Source organism: Barbatula barbatula (assembly GCF_947034865.1).
Source record: "Barbatula barbatula genome assembly, chromosome: 14".
In the NCBI taxonomy this organism is placed as follows: Eukaryota; Metazoa; Chordata; class Actinopteri; order Cypriniformes; family Nemacheilidae; genus Barbatula; species Barbatula barbatula.
The window spans coordinates 1,918,105-1,942,312 of record NC_136777.1 but is presented as its reverse complement, the minus strand read 5'-3'; the positions used below and the strand labels follow the sequence as shown (position 1 = coordinate 1,942,312).

At 38.4% G+C, this 24,208-nt stretch overlaps 1 protein-coding gene across 4 annotated transcripts in view; it reads right to left on the bottom strand.

Annotated features, from left to right (window-relative positions):
- LOC306903728 (signal-induced proliferation-associated 1-like protein 2) overlaps positions 1–24,208 on the bottom strand; it is an 80,279-nt gene that overhangs the window by 23,798 nt on the left and 32,273 nt on the right. For all 4 annotated transcript variants that reach the window (XM_079473153.1, XM_079473155.1, XM_079473154.1 and 1 more), the window contains exons 3-9: positions 20,029–20,162; positions 18,232–18,420; positions 13,427–13,601; positions 12,863–12,966; positions 11,776–11,933; positions 10,563–11,139; positions 3,335–3,609 (exon numbers count right to left, since the gene is read on the bottom strand). In XM_079473153.1, the coding sequence (XP_079329279.1) occupies positions 3,335–3,609; positions 10,563–11,139; positions 11,776–11,933; positions 12,863–12,966; positions 13,427–13,601; positions 18,232–18,420; positions 20,029–20,162 (1,612 nt within the window). The remainder of the gene's footprint in view (positions 1–3,334; positions 3,610–10,562; positions 11,140–11,775; positions 11,934–12,862; positions 12,967–13,426; positions 13,602–18,231; positions 18,421–20,028; positions 20,163–24,208) is intronic.

The following is a 24,208-nucleotide window of genomic DNA, read 5'->3' as shown; positions in this document are numbered from 1 at the left end:
TCAGCGGAGAGCCTGAAATCTCCACTTGAGCATCTCAAGCCCTCGACGGGCAGCCGAGAACAGAGTCCTGTGTCACTGAAGAGCCCTCACATCAAGGCTTTCTGGGTGGAAGAACGGAGGAAAAGGATTTAATGGAGGAATTTTAAGTACCTCGGGCTCTCTGGGGGTCGTTCTAGATTAGTTTAAGTCTCAATTTAATCACTACCTGTAAAATATCATTTTAAAGGAATAGCTCAGGCAAACATGACTTTATTTCTGATTTTGTTTTACATGACTCATGACCTGTTTTCTTATCAAGGGTCTTGCTATCAAATGAACGCTTGGATTAGGGCTGTTTGTACATCTGATCTAAAGAGGGATGAAGCGCCAGAACACCACCTATCCATTTCTACACTGCCAACGCATTACCGTTCTTTCTTGGCGCTTTCTGGCGTCAGGGCTTTCACAAGCGCAATTTGCTCCTTTCCTGAGCTTTTCACTTAAAACACCACAGATAGAAATCACAAAATGAGGAATTTTACAACATAGGTCATAGGGAGTACTATACAGATATCATATGACGACGATTCTCAAAATTTCATTATACGCTTATAACAAAGTGCCATTCAGCTCAATCTGGGAAAGTGAAGATAAATGACCAGAAACGGAACACAAAAGCACACATGTAATGTAAATGCATTGAATCTGTAGGGCCTTTGAAAGACCTTTGAAACTTTAGATGCTTCTAACAGTGTCGGTGACTCGTGTGTTTAAAAAGCAAGTCAACACAAGTGCTTACACAAACGCAATATAATGAGAACCAGTTGTGAAGCAACCCTTCCAGTTTGTGCATACGCAAGCATTTTAAAAGAACAGCAAGCCAGGTTTAGGAATTGTTTACATTCAGAGATGACTGGATCATAAAAGGGAGAATTAGAAAGGAAAGATAAAACAGAAAGGCCCATTTTGATTTAATGTTGTCTTTAGTTAACACATTGAAACTGCTTCTGCAATGACTAGAATCTTAATTCGGTTCATATCTTGTGTGGCAAAAAGCAGAAAAAAAAGTGAAGAACCATACTGCAGTGTAATGGAGTGTTACACAAACTAATAGCATTTCTAAAGATTCTGCAAACGTGCGTTTCCCTCAAGCACCTTTTCCACAAGTCATTAACGTCAGTATATATGTTAGGCAGGGTTAACATGACTTTCTGTTGGTTTTATCTTTTTAATCGCAGGAGAAACACGTTTACACGATCCAGAATAATCTCCAGTATGTGCTGTTTTCAATGCACCCGATCTCAAATGTACGCAAAGCAAATCACGACAGTCATTCCTAACATTACTTTCTATAAAGGAAATCTTTAAACAGTATTTTCCACAATGCACACCTCTGACAATATTGCCGTCTTCGTGGAAAACAGAATTATGTGCTATAGTTGTGCTATGAGATATTGCAGACATTACAAAATGCAATAAGGAGAAGTTATAACCAACATTATATACATATATATTTTCATAAACACCATATGGGTTATTATACCACTTCTCATCTTAAATAACTACAAATTAGCACTCTTCCATAAAAAACTCTTTATTTGAAGACCCTATATAAGGTTTTTTTAAGGTTGTGCAGAATCCAGTCAGGTCTTGTGAAATATGGGTTTAATATTCGCCTAACCCAGAAAATCTATTTATTTACACAAGCGCTGCAGGATACGGCCGTAACCTGTATAGTCCAAGATCCTTTTCCATCATCTTTATTGGAAGCCTTTAAACACGCCACACATACATCCAACTAATGATGGAAACAGGGAAACATTTCAACTCGGTCTATACTGCAAACTCATTTATAGGCTGAAAATGTCAACAACGGGTAAATATTTGGCACCGGACAGATCAGTCAGAGAGCATGTGTAGCACTGCACGGCTCAGATTTACAATTGAAACTTGAGGACTGTGATGTATATGAGAACCTGTCTGATTCTGAACATGTTTATACAGCGTTTAATACTGTGGATGACTGTATTTTGATCCAGGTTAATGCTTTTACTGAACCTTTCCTCTAAATATTTGTTTCTTTAGACATATGATGTATCATTAGCATATTTATTTTTCTGATAAACTTCTCTTTCTACTTTCAAGGCAAAAATAAAGTAGATTAAAATGATTTCCGATTTAATTTCTTCAGAGTAATACAAACAGTACAAACCATTACAGAAAGAAAAAACGCAAACATTTGACACGTAAAACATGTGGTTGCGCAACATTTTCACGTGACTTCCATGGGATCACATGTGAAAATCATGTGTTCATTCTGTAAGAAAAAACATCTACAGTTAAAGGACCCATACGAAAGTTAACCATGGTTTTACTATAGTAAAAGTGACACGCTTACAATAACAAAAGTTTCACTGCAACTTACACCTTTAAAAGAAACCGAAGAAAAGTTTTCAAATTAACAAAATTAAAATAATATCCATAGACTAATAATCTTTATAAAACCTTTACATTGTAACATATAGCCACAGATTTAGAGACCATTTTAAAGTCAGTTTTTATAGGTATGCGTTTATGTAAAATGAACTACTAACAATATTTCTTCCAAATTTAAAAATATTGTTTTTAATTGCATTTATTTCCAAAAATGAAAAGAAACAGATGAAAACAACAGAAAAGCTGCTCTGCATAATATCACACCTCAAATGCAGCAAAGAAAACAAGTTCATACTCACTTTAAGCGATACAACAGTAATATTTATATACTATTTAGGAAAACTTCAAAAGCTATTTGTTTTTGTGATAACCTGGATTTTTATCACAGTTTCCATGTGGTGCTGTCAGTTTTTCACATTGCTGTTGGATGACTTTATGTCACTCCTGGGGTTTGATTTTGTTGAAATTCAACAGACGCTGGACTGAAATACCCACAAAACATCTAGAATTTGTTTAAATCCAGCTGACTGATGGTATGTGGTTGTGTCCTGTTGTAATTGATCAGACAGGTAACTGAAGCATTAAAGCACAATCTGGTGTGGTGTGACTCATCTGACAGCGCTGGGATGTGTTACATCAATAATCGAGCCCCCCAGTGTGCGGGGCTAGCGTTAGGACAAAAGGCCTGAGCATCCACATCTGAGCCCAGCTGGCCATCTCTCTCAGCCACATCACAACACAAACGACCGTCTGCCAGTTTCCTCTCATGGTGTGATGTCACTGCTCCAATATCCTTCTGTTACTACTGACACATCGTATTTACTCTAAACAGCTTCCTGGTGTAAACGCTGGATAATAATGTGTGCACGTGTTCGTGAATTCACGTAAATGAGAAGAGAAATAAGAAGGGTGCCGATACCTTCTGGGGGCTCCGTCCTCGTACGGTTGAATAATGACCACCTTGACGGAGACAGATGTTCTCAGGAGGTCGATCATCTGCTCGTGGGTCAGAGTCGCCACCGCCACTTTGCAGATCTCCACCAGTCGGCTGCCCTGACGCAAACCAGCCTTCCAGGCGTAACCGAAGGGTTCCACATCGGCTATGATTCCTTCGAAGTTGACGTGGAATCCGAGCTGGCCCAGACCGTTCCGGCGCAGGGTCATTTCTGTGGTCTCACATCCCCGGGACACCATCTGCATCAACACACAAAGAGAGAGAGAGAGAGACAGCATGAGCAAAGATAATTGTGTGACATTGTTGTTTTCAAACCTTTTCACAACGATCGAAGTGTGCTACGAATATGCAAAAGGACATAATTTATCATTTCGTGAAAATGAAAAGAGGTTTGATGGTGTCGTGAAGGTTCAGTGCATCTTCACTGAGAACTCCAGTGGGAATGTGAAATGAGACGCAGAGGTGAAAGGTCGACTCATTCTCCTGTCCCGTGTTCAACAACGACAGAGGTACCCCCAATGAAACCACACTCCTAGGAGATATTTAAATCCAAACGCATGACAGCTTTCTAATGCCAAAAAGAACCGAGCGCACTGCTGAAGCTGGCTAGTTAACTAGCATGTAGCAGTAACAATAAAGCCTTCAGTAACCATAAAAACTTTACTATCCGGATAGCAAACAAATACATCAGGGCATCAGGTTCCAAAGCAATTGTACTGACAGGTGTGCCCACCATTCTTGCGTATATATTTGGGCAGTCTTAGTCAAATCATACCACACACTGACGTAGATTTGTGGGGGTGTGGTTATGCGAGGTCAGGGTGAGCATTCGCTTCTAGATAAAATACATCTTTTGTTTTCCGACACATACATTTCTGCAATTTTACGTGTATAATACAGGCATGGGCAACTTATAATACACCAAAGATACAGGAAAACACAACATTTGTGCCACACGACCCCTTTAATCAAACAACAAAAGAAAATAAATCGATATTGTCGCTTTAATGAGGTTTCTTCTGCATTTCATATTTACCAGTAAATACTGTAAAGTGTTTGAGAACTTTATTTTCTGTATATTTACGACCCGTCTAACAGGTAGGAAGGGCTTAGTGTATGTTTAATTTCACTATACGTTTGTGATTAATCGCAGTTAATCACAGGAAAAGGTAGCGATTAATCGCGATTAAAATGGTAATCTATTGACAGCTCTAATAATTGTGTGTATATCTATATACCAGAATATCAGAGACTTGAGGACCCTAGAAACTGCAAAGCAATGCACTAAACACCAATGACTTGCTTATTCATTAATACATTTAATTTTATAAATATCACTACGGTACATAAGCGTAATATCTGACTTCCACTTTTAGCACGACGGCAAAACACAATCTCATTCAAGATGTCAAAAACTTCAGATCGCATCAGTAGACGCTATGTTAAACCAGAGAGAGAGCAGGTAAAACTACAATGGAGAAATCATTTTTCACCGCGCAAACACATCAAGGTGGTCCAATAAGTGACAGGGAGCACAGACCTCAGATAAGAGTCTGATCCTTCTTTAAAGCTTTCCTGTAATGAGATCAGCAAGTGAGAGTGAGTCACTGTAAATCTGGTTCTACCGTTTGTTATCAAGACATTTTGTGTTGTTATAACGAAATACTCAGTTCCAGGCAAGTATTAGATTTATTTCACGAATGCAAAACCATAAATTTTAATCCCTTATTTAACCCGAATCTTTCATTATAGTTTCACACTTTTAATAATAACCGTAACCTCATCAAAACTACAGAATGACACAAATGTAACTATGTGTAAAAAACGTTTTTTACTTTGCCTGAATCTATAATTAAACAAGAGCAACCCACATCACACGCAATAACTCTGAGTGTGAAGACAAACTCAAATCAAACCGTCAAGTGATCTGTGAATGAAAAGAGTGAATCCTCATGGAGAAGCTGAACTCTCCGCATTATTTCCCACACAGTGTCATTCTCTCTGTTAAAGTGCTTTAAAGAGGGCAATCTGTTCTGGCCGTCTGCTGGACTGGTTCACATTACATCACAGGCTTTTAAAATCACCTCTGAAACTCAACACCACAGCAGCCCAGCATAGCACAACAGACCCAACCTCGCCGAGGAGCTATACATGATGTGGAATGTGTTGTCAGTTTGGCCGAGATTTCGCCTCTGACTCTAGCACCTGGTTTTAGCTTACATGGCGTCATTAACACCACTTTAAAAAAAGTACGTTTGAAGTCAGTTAAACTTTATGCAAGTCAAGGCCAACCATAGTGGAGACGGTAAGATCATGTGACCAGATGTGCCTGTCAATTTCTGTGGTGTGTGTAAACGTGGATCGTAACGGTTTATATGGCAACCAGCAACGGAAAACACCTACCAGAGACAAAACCATAGATATACAGACGTTGCATTAAATGCTTGGCCAGTTGCTTTTATATGTCAATGGTGCCACCATTCGATGGGGTATATGCAGATGGAGTGATGACGTCCATACTGCCAGCTTTTTTACATCCAGGACCTAGGGAACCATGGCGTTTTGCTTCAGGACGTGCATAGGATTATGATCGATTCGAGACTAATTATTTAAACACTTCGCCATACGTCGGCAACCAAAAAAGACAAGCACTTCAGGCTTACCGTTTCAAAGTACATAAACAATTATGAAAAAAGCAGGCAAGATCACAGAGGCACTTAACAATGCTCATCCGTAGTGTTGTCGGTTCTCTGAAATTTTCACGATTTCTTGTTTTCACTAGGTAAAAAATCCCCTTAATGCTATGAGAGTGCAAGTGACCCAGCTGGTAGCTGGTGGGGTAGCGGAAGTTAAGTTTGGGCCACATAACGTTTATGTTGTTACCACTGAAAGGGTCTGTAGTGCAGTTTTGTCCTTCCCAATATGGAGGCAATGTTGGCATACATTACAGTTGCCATTGTGGCACATATATGTGTACTGTATGGACAAAATGGCAGAAAACAACTCGATTTACACGAAATAGACTTTAAGCATTAAAATGCTGTTTGATCAACTTATGTATTAGGAAATGATGTGTGATTTGAAACTTCTGTTTTGAATCATTTATGTTTGGTTCGCAGTGAGAAGCGCAGGGTTTGGATGATGCGAATTTGGATGGTGTACCGTGATGCCAGTGTCGGTCCAGATGGCCCAAAGATCAGATCTGTGCCTTTGACAGATTCTGGGCCAAGCATCAGGCAGAATCTCATCCACAATAGATTACCACAGGTGCAGTAAGTAAGCTTGGAAGTTCTGGATATTATTTATTTAGAAATTGCACTCACTACAGGACAGATATTAATAGAAAAAACCCACACCTGACTCTGTACCAGCATCAAGAATAGACTGTCCAAAAAACGAAACGCATTCACAAACTTTCCCATCTTTGCACAGCTTATGGACATGGGAAAGCATACATCAGGATCAGCATAGGCAGACCTGAACCTCGTCCTTGATACTCGCTGGCTCATTACGTATGCTAATGTATCCCGTCCTGCAGGAGCAGAGCTGGATGCTGTACAGGTACAGCGTGTCATCCAATCGCTCAGATCTCAAAACACACACACACTCACAGAGTCACAGCTCCGGGAGCCCCTGAGGTGAGACCGTTTGGCATGTCTGTCGCAGTTCGTGATGCATGGCGAGCGGCAAGTTGCTGGCAGACTCAGCATGAGCGGTGACCTGCCGAGCTTTGACTTTGGAGGTGCCGAGTGAACAGAGGGTTTCCAGTTTAAAACCACACTGACGAAGGGGATGTTAGTGAGAAATGTTTCATTCATTGAAGCTCACTATAATGTTTACAAAGCAGCACGGTCTCTGTTTTTACACCCAACGCAAGCACGCCTCAGAGACCAATGACAGCCCTGCATCATTAGAAGTTCAATAAATAGTCACACTAAAATGAATATTCACTCTTAATTTACACAACCTCATGCAATACTGGTTGTAAATGATTTCTTATCTTTAGCCGAACACACATTTTTATGCAAATATTTAACACTTACGTAAATATATAGATCCAAAAAGCACATCCATCATTAAATTATTCCAAACAAAAGGTTTTAATTCCCAAAACATTTAAAGGCCTGAATGCTTTAAAATACAGCTGTTGTTAAAACAGAGTTGACTCAAAGTAATTTTATAAACAAAATATGAAAATTCCAAAAAATTGAAACAGCATCCTCCCATGAACTCAATCACATTGTGTCACCGTCCAAAGTAAATCTTATCTCCATCATCAGATCAACTGAGCAGTCAGACTGGTGACACACAAGGTTTGTTTTGTGATGAATTAGAGAGGCTATCGAATGAGAAACATCTGTTCGGAGAGCATCCCTCCTGACAAAGGTCTGGTACAAAAAATGCCTTTGGGAAAAAGAGGCCAAACACCAGAGTGACGCTAATCCTGCTTGCACCCTGAGCACGACTGTAATCCCCGGAGAGCTTTCGGTCCCAAGAGCATCCAGGTAGCCCCGCTGAGGTCATCACTCACAGCTTCTCACAGCTTTCTTTCTAGTGGCTGTCAATAATAAAACAGCCTCAAGGTAGGGCTGGGCGATAAATCGATTTTATCGATTAACTCGAATTTGACGTTTAGGGCGATTTTTTTTCATGAAAATCGGTTTTCTCTTTAACTTCTACGACCGACGCTCTCGAGTGTTCACACCACACGCGAGTTGCGCGAATAAAACGCGCTATTCGCGAGTAGTTGGACGCTTGAACATTTTGAGTTTACTCGCTTCTTTCACGCGTGTAATTCGCGCCATTTGCGAGTGTAATTCGCGCCATTCGTAAGTGAAATACGCATCATGGGAGGGGCTTCTGGCAAGCGGCTCGCGTCTAATTGCGACATGGATTTTGTTGAGAGGGTAGCGGCACACCCAGACACTGATCCACTGCAGTGGTGGAAGCGTCACGAACCAAACTTCCCAAGGCTCAGTAATCTGGCCAAAAAACACTTGTCTGTCCCTGCTACAAGTGCCCCATCAGATAGGCTTTTCAGTCTGGGAGAGGGCATTGTTACATGTAAGCGGGCATGCCTCAAGCCAGAGGTAGTAGACAGGCTTGTCTTCCTGGCTAAAAATGTGTAAATGAAGAATGTTGAAACTAAAGTAATGGATGTAGATGTTTCATTTTGTTTACAATTTCAGGGATTCAGGAAAACTGTTTAAAGTTTTGTTTGCACTTTATGAATACCACTGCTGTATGTATTTTTGTACAATCTAATTTAGTCATTTTTGCCACATTTATTTGACCAAAAAGGGACACAATTAAATTATTTTTTCATATTTTAAGTTATTTTGAAGGTGCATTGTGTCACTGTAAGTTTGAGGTTATTAGAAAACTGATAAGCTACATTTTCACTGTTTACAATGGCAGGGCCTGCCATCTCGTTAATAAGCATGTTTTAAGGCTTGTTTCCTGTTACACTTATGCCCCAATGGGAAATTTAGATTAAACTGCATAAAGGAAAATCAGAACAAAATAAAGAGTACATTTGTTTTGAGCAATTTCTTTGTCAGTTGTAGTTTGTTTTTAAATAGAAAACATAAATCGATTAAAATCGAAAATCGGGTTTGTTGTGAAAAAATCGGAGATTTTTTTTTAAGCCATATCGCCCAGCCCTACCTCAAGGTGAATCAACCTCTTCTGAAATCCATTGAGCTGTCTACCTACGCATTTTAAAACTTCCACCAACGCCTTCTTTTTCTGTAGACGCAGCTGAGGAAGCATCACATCATAAACACACGATTAATGGGTTAGTTTACCCAAAAATGAAAATATGATTATTTACTCAACCGCATGTCGGTTAAGCGCACAATTTATTTGTTTGCTGGAACCAAAACAGGTGGTTTTCAGGGAATGTATGGTGCCTGTGGCTTCCCAAGTTTGAAATGGAACACTTTACTCGTCTACCTCATCGTCATCAAACATAATAATATGCATCAAACGGGCCGTATAGGCAGGAGGAATGCAGGAAAGAGATGGTCAAAAATGGTTTATATTTAGTTTGTTTCTTACAGACCCGTTCACATATTATGAAGATAAATGTACAGCACGGGTCAAATGGAGTTCTCATCTTTTTGAAGCTTGAAGAAGCGGTCACAATGCACTCCAGCTGTTAACACAAAACAACGCCTTTTACAAACATCCGCATTTTTATTCAGAAGAACAAAGAAAGCCATAAGGGGTTTTAAAGACATATTGAGCAAATGATGAAAATACATTGGTTAGGATTAAGTTAAAATACAAAAAGAAAAATTGAACGATTCAGCCAGTACACTCTGAATTGATTGTGAACGTCCTCTACAGGTGGTGAATTGACTTTTATTTGAGTCTCACAGCTGGAAATGTGCTGTTTACTGAACCATTTCAATCAACATAAGTAGAAAAAAAAGAACTTGATGTAGAAGACTCCTTAAAACTTCACTCCATAATAAAATTTGAATTAAATGTCATGCTGTACACAAATTATTCTGAAGGGTTTAACTTAACCCCCATGACCACATCCAGACCACCATTCCCAAACCAGCAGAACAAGAGCTTCTCTTACATAAAGCAGGCGTACAGAACTAAACTAGCCATCTAGAAAAAGTATTTTGCAGAACACGTTTGTAAAAGAGCATGAAGTGTGAAGATGCTATGATTTGGGACACAGCCTAAGAGTCTACAGTCTAGACAGTTTTGTAAACCAAATTCTTATAGACCCAAATGAGTCTTACTGGCGTGGGCATCCACAAGATCCATGAATATCAGGACTACAGCCAAGTTTAATATTATACCAGCACTGGCCAAATCTTGAGCACCGATACTACTTAAACCTCTAGGGAAATCTTGTAAGACGATTATGAGGCTTACAGTGAGCCAGCAAGAACACATAGATTTTATTGAAGTGATCTTTAAGACTCCTCACAGGTAGCAGGTGGATGAACAGTATATGTATAGAAGATGGGGAAAATGTTAAATCACAGATCCTTTCAATTAAAATGAAAACATATCTCAAACTAAGCCAACCAATCCCTAAAGGTTAGTCATGTAAGAAATAATCACTTTGTTACCCAAGAAAACACAGCAAAAACTGGAGGCCAACTATTGTTCTCAACTCATGAAGGAAAATAATTAGCATGTTTTCATTTGGATTTTAATGTCTTACCTCGAGTCTTTGTACGATCTCTCGAATGTCTTCTCCACAGTTGTCATGCGCAGTGAACATCACACATTCCCCACGTTCATAAAAGATCTTGATACTCATGACGCCAGAGGACCAACCAATGACATCCCGACACGAACAGTTAAAAATCACATTCTTGGACTCTTCCTCAATGAGCACGATGAACTCATTAGAAATACCCAACAGGCACTCCACATCCGCTGACTGTCCGAAATCCCGTGCCACCACGCTCCAGGTAATGGCACCGACGCTAAATAGATGGGCATCCTTCCGCGGTTTAACTCTCTCTTTCTTCTTAGCACCCAGCGTGATGAAGCTGAATTTTACAGCGGAGTCCATCGTCGTCGTGCTTGCGAAGTTTTCAGCGAGGTCTTTGAGATACTCCTGACGTGTACGGGTCGCCATGGCACGAAACTTTTCAGATTTATGAGCCGCGTTTTCTGCATTTATCACTTTGGCCAGAAGGAAGTCCCTGAAGACTGCGGACTTGGGAAAGGTCACGCCTTTAGGAATGGGAGGTCCAAATGGAGGCACGTCTTTCGATCTGGATACCGCCACACTGGAAAGGCCAAGAAAGAGATGTTTGCGAAGCTTAACGGAAACCAATGTAACCAATGTAAAGTGCATTTTACAGACCAAATAAAAGTTTATATGAACATTCTGGTATAATTTACATACACGTTTTCTTTAAAACTTCTTAACTTCCTTTCATGAAACACCAGATTTGTCGTTCAGAGTTTAACAGACATACTGACCACTACATTTTGTTACCTTATCTACTCCTTAAAGTAATATACATGAAACAACACATTGCCATTTAAATGATACATTTTTTTGGTGAACTAAACCTTTAATTACAATAATAAAAAGCCCCTCAAAAACTATTGGCACCCCTTTTAACCAGAAGATGAATCGTGACTTTTTAACTTTTATCACAAAATGACAGAGAACTGGAAGATGAACACACTGATTCTTTCCTTTTAGCTTCTTCGGGATCTAATAAAGGTACTTTAATTTAACTGATACTTTCTTCTTCAAAGGTAAAAGACATCAAAGATAAATGAAACCCCTGTAAGTGCCACACAATTTCTCAAGCTGAAGAGCGTAAATCTGAGTAGGTTTCATAATTTACTGTAAATGTAATTCTCATTCTAGAAACGATGCTTTGATGAGAATAATGGTGGGCTGTACTTGCCTGTAGCAGACGTTCTCTGTGCAGGGATTGTGAACTTTAACAATGACAAACACATGTTGGAAATGAGATCGAATGTTTTTGGGTGTGAAGGGCAGAGCACCGGGCTCCTGAAACACGATGGTCACAATGTCATTTCCAATGTGTCTTTTTCTGAGCAACTGGTGAGAGAAAGAAAGCGGGAACAAAAATGAGATCTACATTTAAATACGCTTCAATCACCTTTGGATAAGTAGAGAAATAGAAGGTTATAGACGCCTAAAATGATCTTTGTTGTTTATAGTATGATATACAACATGATTTTTATTCTCTGACAGAGAATTACATTTTTTTGGCTAAAGATCCCTTTAATACATTTTTAGAAGAGTCAGATATTTGATAACAGTCTTTAGCGACAGTGTTAGAAACTTCACATTTCAATACCCACACCTGAACCTTAATCTTGTCTTGCCCTGAACAAACATGATTAAGGTTGAGACAGGGTGGATAAGAAGATGAATCTTCTAAAATCTTACGGTCAGGGATTCGTAGGCTAATCCTGCACAATTCAAATTAAAGACGGAGAAAAAAAATCCTGCCAATCAAATTCAGCCACATTATATTTAAACATAAAATATTTGTTTACAAAATCAAAATAAGCAAAACAAACATTTCAGCATTCTATGATTTGGGACATACTAGTTCTATTTTTGAATACTATTTAGGACAGATTAAATTTCAAAACAAAACAAAAATGGTTGATCATTTGATCTTGTATCACACCCGAATGGGTTTCTTTGGCAGTAAAGACCAACGGACAGTAAAATATTCTGCGTGTATACTTTGTCACAAATTAATAATTTTTTATTAATCCACCGACATGAAAGACTGTTGCTATGACAACAAAACCTTCAAACCTAGTGGCTTTTAAAGACACAAAGGTCGATATAGACAAAAATGCCTGTGAGAATTACTCAACGATTTAGGTTAAATGGGATCAAATTATGTTTAATGTTTTTCATGTTTTTCATCAGGAATGAGTTATGTTATAAAAGAGTCATTTCAGAAATGGAGGGAGCATGACAAAGTAATAATACAGACAGATGCAGACCTGTTGCCTGTTATTAGGTGTGTAGGGGAGAAGCGTGGACACGTGGAACATCAGCTCGTAGTCTTTGTAGGTTGTGTAAAGCGAGTGGCTGCCGGTGGAGTCCGCTGGAAAAGGAAACATGTGTAGAATTGTCAACAATAAGACAGTAGAGTTGTCATTTACAAAATCTTCATATTAAATGTCAGTAGGTTCATACGGTCCGAAATGTCGTATGTGTTTTTTTCTATTTGGCACTCGTTTGTACGGTGTCTCTGAATTGTTAAAAAATCCTCTCAAAATGCTTGCTAAGGATGCGGAAAAATCCATATTAATTTTTTAACGTGCTGAAATTTCAGAAACAAATTTTGGACTCAAAGTGCCATTGGCTTCAGACATTAGTGTGTTTTGTGAATCCGTCTATGTAAAAATAGTTAAATAAAATGATTTTGACAATGTATGTTTCTGGAATGGTAAAAATAATAGTAAAGTACTACATATATTACCAATAGTAACCAGGGTGTGACAAAAATGTTAAATCTTTTAAAGCGAGAGGATGTTAGTGTAGAATTTGTTCATAGCACATACTCTTGTTGTCCAGCTGTGCTCTGTACTTTGTGAATCCTTTCAGACGAACTCTATGACCGAGCAGATCCAAGAACTCGTCCAGCGCCGGCCCGGCATTCTCATTATTATACATCTCTTCTTCTGTGCTCTGACCCGCTTTACAGTACAAGATGCCCACTTTGTGCTGGAAACTGAGCTGCAAAGAATCATAAAAATCACAGATTACATACAGCGACTGAGCATCTATCCACTCATTTAACTCAAATGAAATGCAAAAACAATACGGTACATAAAAATGGGACATCTGCAAGAACTGCATTAGAAATTTTCCAGGTTAAATACAACAACAGAAAAATCTATTACACGTGCTGACAAAACAACCAATAAAAACCCATCACAACAATGCTTAAGTTTTCGATTAAAATACCATTATGAACCATTCCATTAAACTATTAAACTATTTCATTTTGTAGTGTGTTTTTCGTTATTCCAATAGGACCAACAGAATCCTTCACATACCATTTACACCATTATAGTTTCCACTAAACCCAATACAATTCTCATTATAACCATTAAATCAATTACATTTTCTTTTTATTAAATTGTTTTGGGCAGGATTCTGTTGTCTTTTCAGCAGGGATGTACGAAAATGTAGTCACTAGCCCTGGTGAAAATAAAAAACAATAGAAAGCCAAAAGAAACCAATACAAAAATTATAATGGTTTCCTTTAAAATACCATTACAAACCATTAGCTTTTTCCATTGAAATCATTACAAATGTATTTTTTGTAGTGTGTTTTGGGCATTTTTCCAAAAGTTAAATGTTTTTAAAGGGATTTGTATTGGTTTTAGAAACTGTTATGGTTCTACTGGTATTTTAATGGAAACCATTATAATGTTTGTGATGGTTTCTATGTTTTTTTCAGAAGGGTTGTGTTCTAGATGATGTTAGTAAAAAAGATCATGTTCTTTTAATTAAGTGTTCAGTTGAAAGTTTATTTGTTGGACCTGGAGGTGTTAATAAAAAAGGACAGACAGAAAACTTGATTATAAACAATATAGTTCAATAGCATGAACAAGGACTACAAATGAGATGCTTGTTAGATTGGCCATTTATGAGGGTTTAATGATTATAATGGAAATTGAAGGATTGTGTTCAACTTATTATAATGTTATTTCAATAAAACCACAAATAAACAACATTTCAAGTACAGTTATAATTTTCATAACATGGTTAAATGGTCTGGTTTAGTTTAGTCTTCTAGTCTGACAAGTACATAAAAGCCCTCTAAAACCACTAAAACAGACCAGTTTAACCAGCGTGGTGGCCAGTAAAACCAGTAAACCATTTAAAGCGGATTAAAACTCTTGTTTCTTCACTTGAGTACAAACACAAAAGATAACCACGTCAGTTGCAGTCCAGCATTGAGCTGTCAGTAAATACAGACCCTACCTACAAAACTAAGCCAGTTTTAACACAGTGAGCGGGGCCAATGAGGCAGGAGAAATGGCTTCTCGGCATGACTGAGTTGATATTTCAGTTCTCCGGGATCAGACTAGAGTTTGAACGCAGGTCAAGCATTCCCAGCATGGAAGCATGCTGTTGTCATGACAACCTTGCTCTCTGAAACCTTCATCCGACTGTTTTGGATTATGGAGCAGCCATAGCGTTTGTTCGGGCAGAGCTAATGTGGTACATAGGAGAAACAGCCCGGCTTGGCTTTAGAAAAGACACATTTACTGGGAGAAGAGCAGTCAAATAGCGGGCTTGGGTTAAAAAGGGGGTAAACGCAGACCTCTTAACCCCATAAACTCATTTATTTACAAACAGATAAACAGAGAAGTGATGCTTAAACTCATGTTTCCTGCATCAGCAGCACGCCTCAATGTGTCAGAATGTGAAGATGTAATTATTAAATTATTATAGAACAGGCGGGAAAACAAACTATCACTGGTTTCGAAAACACAGCGGTCAAATTCAACTTAAGAAATATTGTGATGTCATTCATCTTGTTAATGTTTTCCATTTAACAGAACTCGCACCTGGGTATGTTCATAATGAAAACAATAGCGTATATACTGTAATCAGCACATTTGTTTTCTTAAATAAAGAAAGATGTAAAGTAAGCATATGTAGAACATATTGCAAGATGTAAACAACATCAGACCGCTTTCCGTTTCAGTTTTTTAACACTACACAAATGTTAAAACCAACAGAGCACATAGAACTTAATCACAATGTCAATCATTAAGACTTCATCAATCTTTAAGACCTTATTTTATATGTGAAATTAAATCAAAACAAAAAAACTGAAACGGTCTTTACATCTCGCAAAACGGTCTAGATTTCATTTCCATCACATAAACCCACAGCAATGCATTTAGAAAAGGTCATGTTGCCTAATTCACGTACAAACAATTTCATGTAAAAAGTTGTTCTTGTTGCTAATAAATATTTGGTCTGGCTGGCATGCTTTGAAGATGATAACGCATAACAGTTTAGATTTATTTTCCCAACACTTTTGTCATTCGTAATTTTGAATCTAAAATGTTGAACATTTCAAAATAAAGATAATGTGAACTTTTCAAAACAAGAGCAGCTGGTCATCTGAAAAATACACTACAAACATTCTGAAAAAATAGCACAGTCGACTACATTTTAACATACTAAGACACTCTTTATGACACAGATCATTCATTTCAATTCTGTGTGCTGAGACGAGCACATTCTCTCTATATCTCAAAAGTCAAGCACGGCTCTAGGCCCAGCCTGACCCTCACATTGACATGGATGCCACAAGACAGAAAACGAAGAGCAAAGATGGAGGCAAATGCAGACGTATCCTGATTTAAGCCCAATCCTTTACATAACTCCATTGTGACATCATCGTTGAGCTCTGTTGCACCCATCAGCCCTCGGGACAGTAATGTGCCTGTTTATCTCCTGTTGACTTCTCACAACTTTAAAGCTAAGGCCAGGTCTCCTGTTACTATAAAACAGATTCAGTGATCAGGGGGAAGAGTGCCTATCCGACTTTGGTTTCAGATGTATTTTACGTTTCATTTTCCCATCTATGAAAAACAACAATTGGTATATTTGCCTCTAGAACGCTACCGTCGTGCCCTAGCGAAAAGATTTCCGCTGCAAAGCGGTCCATCAATCTGTCATTTTGCAAGAGAAGCCAGAGATAAAATAGGAAATAAAGTACACTTTTCATGATCCATTATCATCAAGCGGGCAGTAAACGTGTCCTGCTGCAGTCCAGGGTAACGTGATATGATATCTGCTCTTTTGAGCGTTTCCCTCCGGGCCGCGTGGGTGGCAGACGGCAGGTCATTAGCGCATTACGTTACATAGGTGTTGTTTATCGCACCTGCCTCCCTGGAGGCCAAGACCACTGTTCCTTCCCGAAGAAACAAACGTGTTGAACGTGCAGCCATCTAGTAGCAGTAGTTCTCCTCTCAAGATATATTGTTGTGGTAAACAGCACATCAAATATCGCTGTTGACTAAAACCTAATCTAATAAAGCTGATATCATATAGCGTGGTTTACGGGTCATCTTCCTCTCCTCTCATTCGAGACGAGTCTTCACATACAATGCATAAATATGCACAAGCACACATGGGCTAGAGAGAAAGTCGGGTCTGTTCTTCACGCAAAGCTATTCTGATGAGAGGCTAAAGTGCTGAATGATGTCATAAAAATTATAATATGAGAGACAATAAAATCATCATGTTAATGTATTCGCCCTCATGTTGAAGCGTCCCTTTAAGACGAACATATTCATACTAAAAGCCAGAAAACACTTTGATTTCATAGAGATTTAAACAACCAAAACAAAGAAATGCACTGCACACCCAAATTCATTACGCTTACGGCCTGCACAATACTTTTCCACTTGTTAACAGTTCAACACACATACTCAGATTTAATGAAGGAAGTGTGTCAAGAGGCAATAAAGACGGTTAAGTGCTTCCCCTGACTAAACGCAATGGATTTTCCTTCTTAAAACTCTTTTGGGACAAACCCATACATACCCCTGCAGAGAGACATAAAAATATCGTCAATAAAGTGCTCTCGCGTCCATTAAGGGAAATTTCTTAGGGCTATTTCTATTTTTGCTGTGGCGAAGGGTCGTGGCAGCCTTTCGTTCGTAGCACAAACATTATGACCAAAATAACCTGGGAACTTTCAGAGTGATTCTCATAGAGAAACAACACGCTCACTACACATGGTAATGGTAACTCACCGTTTCCACAACAACAACATCCCCTTGCACGTTTTTCCTAAATATCTTTAACACACTCGAAGCAAAGGTGAAATTATACACTACACACAGAATGTGGTGTTTATTTAGAAGAGGTAAACAATATCTCCAATAAACACTCCCTCATGGAGCAATAATGAAACAGTGGTTATTAAGAGGGCGCTAATGGAACGTCTCCAACTATACAATCAAATGTTATTTTGGTACATTAGTCCATCCTCATTCGCATTTCCACTGAAGCTTGGAAAATCAATGCAAGACTGGAGATGTTATTGATCGACGCTTAGCATGATATTGGCTGATTTTCTTCTTCAGAAATCATCTAATGCCATGTTTACAGATGTCAAGTGTTGTTGGTTCACTCTCATGGGAAAAATCAAATTTTTTTTATGTGCAAAGTCTTTTAAATAGTCCCATATAGTCACATTTTGGAGAAGACCATATACAACACATGTTCAACTTTGAACTCTTTGGCTTTGACTTTTCATATAAATGGCTTTGACTCTTTTTCTGATTGTGTTTTTGGTGAGATTTTATAGTTATAAACAGCGACTCACCCCCTGCTCGTCCAGTTTAAGGAGCTGGTCGGGGATTTTCGGTGAGTTGACGGCCAGCCTCAGGCACTGGATGTTCAGGTCAGGCATCACGTACTCCAGAACTTCCTTTAGAGGCAGACCACGGGCCATCCCGTGCCTCGCTGTGGACGGCACAGCATCCTCCAGAATCGCCCCTCGCAGGGTAGTTAACTGATAAAGGCCAGACAGGGAGAGAAAGAGAAGAATCGCAATATTAACCTTTACTACTTTAATATACAGGTACTGTAGATAAATTGACTTGAAAATACTTTAATCATTTTAGATTTTTTTATTGTAACATCAAGCAGTTATGTTTCAATTTGTCGACTCTTTAAGAAATCTAAAGCAGATCTTAAAAAAATTGATGTATGAGAAATGAATTATATAAAGTCCTGTTATCAACCCGGTTCTCAACTTGATATGAACTTGTTTTATTGATGTTTCACGCTGATGGCGGGTGAAATAAACCGATGTCCTGTTTATAATGACAGAGCAAACACTGTTTGTGCCGTGACCCAAATACAAGCCTCTGGTGAGGTAAATATGGACCAGCCACACATCAACAGAGTAATTTACCAGACTGGACATTATCCTGCTTTAAACCATCTGTCTTAGCTGAAAAATGAAAACCCATAAACCCCTGGAGTCAAACCGAGAGCAGAGATTTATTACACCTACATAGCAACAATGCCAACAGACTTATATAACACTGATTAATATACTGTACATATATATATACACATGTATAAAGCTTGAGCAATCATTCATATACAAACTAATCGGCCACATTTGACATGAAGCGTACACATATTAACGTTTTCTTTTTACAACTTGTACACAATTATACAATTCAGAGCAACAACATCATTTCTAGACGTTGATTCCTGTGTTTTGAGAATGTAGTTTATGTGTTGAATTGAGAATAAAGACTGTAAGAAGCTGAAGATCAAAGCCTGCGTTTGCTTGAGTTTCATTAGCATTGATCCAACTAATAAGAATCTGCCTTCGGATCATTGATTTTATTGTCCTCAAATACAAAGGCCAATTATTTTCATTTTACATTTTCATCATTTGGTTGGACAGAAAACAACACAGATATTGTCTGTAAATATAAAACAATTGGCAATTTCAAGTAAAAACCTGGAAATCGCCCCTTGGTCTTAAAGAGATATGAAAGAATATCAGTAACCAAACCGATCTCATCCCTCATTTACTGCCATAGTAAGGAAAATAATTACTGTTGGAGTCAATGAGGGATGAGATCAGTTTGGTTACTGGTATTCTTCCAAATATCTAAAATTTTTGGGTGAAATATCCCTTTTACATAGAAATAATATAAAAATATATATTTTCAAAAATGAAAGGTCATGAAATCAATTTTATTAAATGTTGTACAGCAAAATATCATATTGGCACCGGATATTGATTGTTAAATTGACCCAAAAACAACAAATCTGTCATGATTTACTCACCCTCTTGCCATTTCAAACCTGTATGACTTTCTTTTTTCCACAGATTACAAAAGAAGATATTTTGAAGAACTTTGGCAACCGAACAGCACTGGCTCCAACTCACTTCCATTGTATGAACACAAACAAATGCAAGTGAATGGGGGCCAGATAACAACATTCTTCAAAATATCTTCTTTTGTTTTCTGCAAAAGAAAGAAAGTCATATAGGTCTGAAATGACAAGCGGGCGAGTAAATGATGACAGAATTTTAATTTTGGGGTGAACTATCACTATGAACTATGGTGACGAAGATCCTTTCCGTTTTTACCTGACTTGTTCTGAAGGTGATTCGATAGTTATACTGTGAACCCTCCTTATCCTTCCCATCATCTAACTTCTCTCTCCTCACACTGATGGCCACCGGACCCAAGTTCTCATCCACCCCAAAATAGTTCTGGTGTTCTGAGAAAGAAAGAAAAAGAGATATAAGGTTACAAAGTATCATACATCTAAGAAACGGTTAATGGACAGATCAAATATACAGAAATTAATCATGTTTTGCATTCCTAACATTCACGTGTCAGCAAATTGCATCACAGTTCTCATAAAATATATAACATCAATGAATAAATTTAAACATGTCTGGGTTTGACTATTTACTAAGTAAATAGACATTACATTTGATGACGATGAAAAGACGAAGTGGCACATGTGAAATGCTAATTCTGTGCAAAATGAATGAAAGTGGGAAAAGGTTTTTTTGCCTTCTTCCACATGACAGTAACGTGGCAACTGATCTAGGGCACGTCTCCACAGACATCCACAATATACAGCGAGCAGTGAAATCGGAGATTATGGTTCATATGAGTCCATTGTAGATTATAAACAGAAAAAAAACACACAGCAGCAGACAGGACTTAACATCTTTCTCTTTGAGACTAATTTCAGACTAACTTTTTTTAAAAGGAGCACCGAAGCCCCTGACTTAAAATTTTAGGAGCACAAGCAAAAAGTGACTGATACTGACAAATAAGTTACTGGATGACAGCAGATTTGCTTCTGCTTATTTAAAAGGGGCAGAGACTGGAGACAAAATTTGTTATTTATTGGTGCTAAATAGAGAGACTGTAATCTGAAATCATTTGAACCAACAGAAATTGTGCTTGTCAAAAACAACATATTTCATTGTTTACAGTGTTACACATTAAAGCAAAATGGAAGGTCTTGTGTTATTATGTTCTTACGATGGTTTTAATGCGCGAGGACACTTTTCCTCATGTTCACACAAGACATGTAAATATAACGACAAATAAAACTTAACATGAGTCATTCGTTATTACTGTGAACGGATTTAAAAGTGATCCAGCACTGTTTGAAGTATTATTGACATTTAAATTTAAGTCGCTTTGGATAAAATGTAATTGAATTATACTTTTGTTTCTGACTATGTGCAATCCCCAGGGATAGAACCCATGACCTTGGCGTTGCTAGCACCATGCTCTGACCACTTAGCTCTATTTATTATAGATAAATCAGTTTCCTGAACTCCTCTGCGGTGAGTTTACTTTTAAACAAATATCAAATCATTCGTCCTCAAGAAATCCGTCACAGCAAACAGCGACTCGTCGTAGTGCGCTCACGTTGTGTGTGTAAACTTGTCAATGACGACCTGGATTGTGGGCGTCCACGAAAGGGGGAAACCGTGACACCGGAATGACACCTAGTTGACTATCACACACAGTAAAAAACTAGAAGAAAACTGGTCGCAAAATGCCATTTTAGTTGCAGTCTGGAGCCCCAGTTTACACCACGTCAAAAAGCTCAGGCCAAAATTGTGCAATATGATTGTCAATGGGAACAACAGGCATTGAAGGGATGTGTTATGACACAAATTGTATTCATGAAAAAAAGAGCAGCCTATCTGTGGCTTCCTACAGCAAAGATGTGATTTACATCCACACAGGAGGTGACATTTGACAATATCATCTGCAAACAGCCCTTAATCCAGCTCAAAGCCATAAGTGAAGAACAGAAGCAGCAGGAGACACCCTCATATGTCATCCACTTTATCTCTTCTACTCTATAGAGCTTGTGACAAATTCTCAAGGTTAAAGCAAAAAAAAAACACATGATGACTTTAGACCCACTTGTCCTCCAAGCTTCACTTTATTTGAACACTGCTGTAAAATCCAGCTTCTGGTGGTTTCTAGATTTTCCACACTTGTCAGCTTTCCAGAATGACAAATGCCAACACCTAACCTACACCAAGGTGTTATTGTTTTGGAGTTGTGATAGCATTTTTATTTCTGTAAGAACGGTCATAATTTGTTCACCAGCATGTCATTTAAAACCGGTATCTGACTCTTTCTTCTTTGCAAAGGAGAGATTTCTTTCTACTTTTAAACAAATGTAATATAAATCATAGGGGTCCACAGAATTTGTCTGAAGCTTCAGCTCAAGATACACCACAGATCTTTTATGCTCTACTGTAGGTGTCCAGTTTTGCATGCGAGGAGAAACGCTGTGTTTTGGTGTGTCCTTAAGTGCAAATGAGCTGCTAGTATCTGCTAGGCCCTTTTCATCAGAAAACGCAGCCATGGCTATGTCTCGTCTTTAAACACCAAACACATCGTTTTCTATAAGCGAACAGACTTCGAACAAAGTCGTCACGTTTTATATACGCAAAAGCACACATGACAAACCATACGCACTCTTATATAAGTGAAAGTAGCCTTACAGTTACCCAAGAAGGAAGGGTCACATAAAGCAAATGAGAAATGAATACGTCTCTTCATTGACCCGGGCACGACCCATTCGGGAGGGAGACCCGTGATTGCGTTCCGGTGTTTCACGGGTGAAATAACAACACGGGAGGGTTGCGGGAGATGGGTGTGAAAAACGGGAGATTCTAACGGGAGTGCTGACAAGTATGTTTATAAGCGAACAGACTCCTAACAAACGCTTCACGTTATCTATATGCGAAAGGCAGCACCATGGTTGGACACGTTCTGAAAAAGGGATGGTAATATTAGAATAAGGACGGCTACCTACGTCAGAGAGGGAGCGAAATCTGAACGGCTCGTTTTCTCACAGGCTTGCAGAGATAGACATAGATGTGTTGTTTACCAATATACTTTAAAATATATATATTTGTGTTCTGAAGAAGAAAGTCATGCATGTTTGGAACGACACGAAGGTCACCAGTCTTTTTGACTGTGATTGCATAAAAAAATCATGTTGTTTGCTAAATGCTCAACAGATTTCTCTCAGGCCTACTGTGAAACCTAATAAACATTCAACACAAGGTAAAAACTAAGTTTGTTGACAGCATCTTGTATAGCCTGTAATTAATGATTAAAGTGAATTAAAATGAAATTACGTGAATTAAAAAAAGCTATCAAGGCACCAACAAATATTCATGCAGTAATGTGACTTCAAATAGGCATGTCACATCTTGCATCCTCAGATCCCATAGCATCTCTGTAACAAAGAGGAAATGGAAAATGGAAGTGAAAGTTAATGGAATCAATGTTTATCCCCAGGTGATAAAAGCATCATGGAGTAAAGGGTGTGAAAGGAGATTGAGACTCCGGGGAAGAAGGTGTTGACAGGTCTGTCCTTTCCTCGTCCCTGTAGAGATGCTGATGGGCTGAGCATGAGATATGAAAGGTCAACAGCCTCCAACCATAATAAAAAATCATAATACATTCTAACAAATACGGAAAAAAACTTTTCCATTTTATAATTCAATCCTCAATACAGTATATGACACATTTAAAGTAGTCAACATTACAGTATACAAGTAAAAAATGTAGTTCTGCGCTAAGTGATGTAGTATTCACAAACACTACAGCTTCATATATAAAGTAATTTGAAGTATTTCCACCCACATCAATAAATACTATGGAATACTTTACAGCTTACAGTATGTGGTTTATAGTAAATACTAGTGTAATTTTATAGTATACTACAGTATTTTTTCATATGCGCTAAAATAATAGATAGAAATAGGTCTACGGCCTAGATAAAGAATAAAGCAAAAAAGGAAAATTTCTAGGGTTATAACATTATGAAAGATTACGAAGACAAATTTCTTTCTACTCGTGAACAGCAATCACTGATGAATCATGCTAAAAGTTTTATTAGAAAGACTTTAGAGTCTCTCCTCTTTGGGCAGCACTTAAAGTCAAGCATTAAACACACAATACTAATCACCATCTCAAATATAAACCCACATAAATAAAGGCAGTGGATCGCTCAGAGGAAATTGAGCTATTCTGCCGGATGGGAGCCCAGCGACGGCACGGCGAATGATTATCTATTTCCCAACATAACGTGATTTATCGTCATTTGAGAAGGGCTGTAATTGGCTCATTCGCTATGCTGGGAAGCCTGTGAACGTGCAGGATACAATCGCGGCTTTCAGTCCGACGCTCATTATTCAGCACGGTCACAAAAATAAGATGAATTTCTGCATGGCGAGAGGTTGAGCAGCTGTTTTTCACACT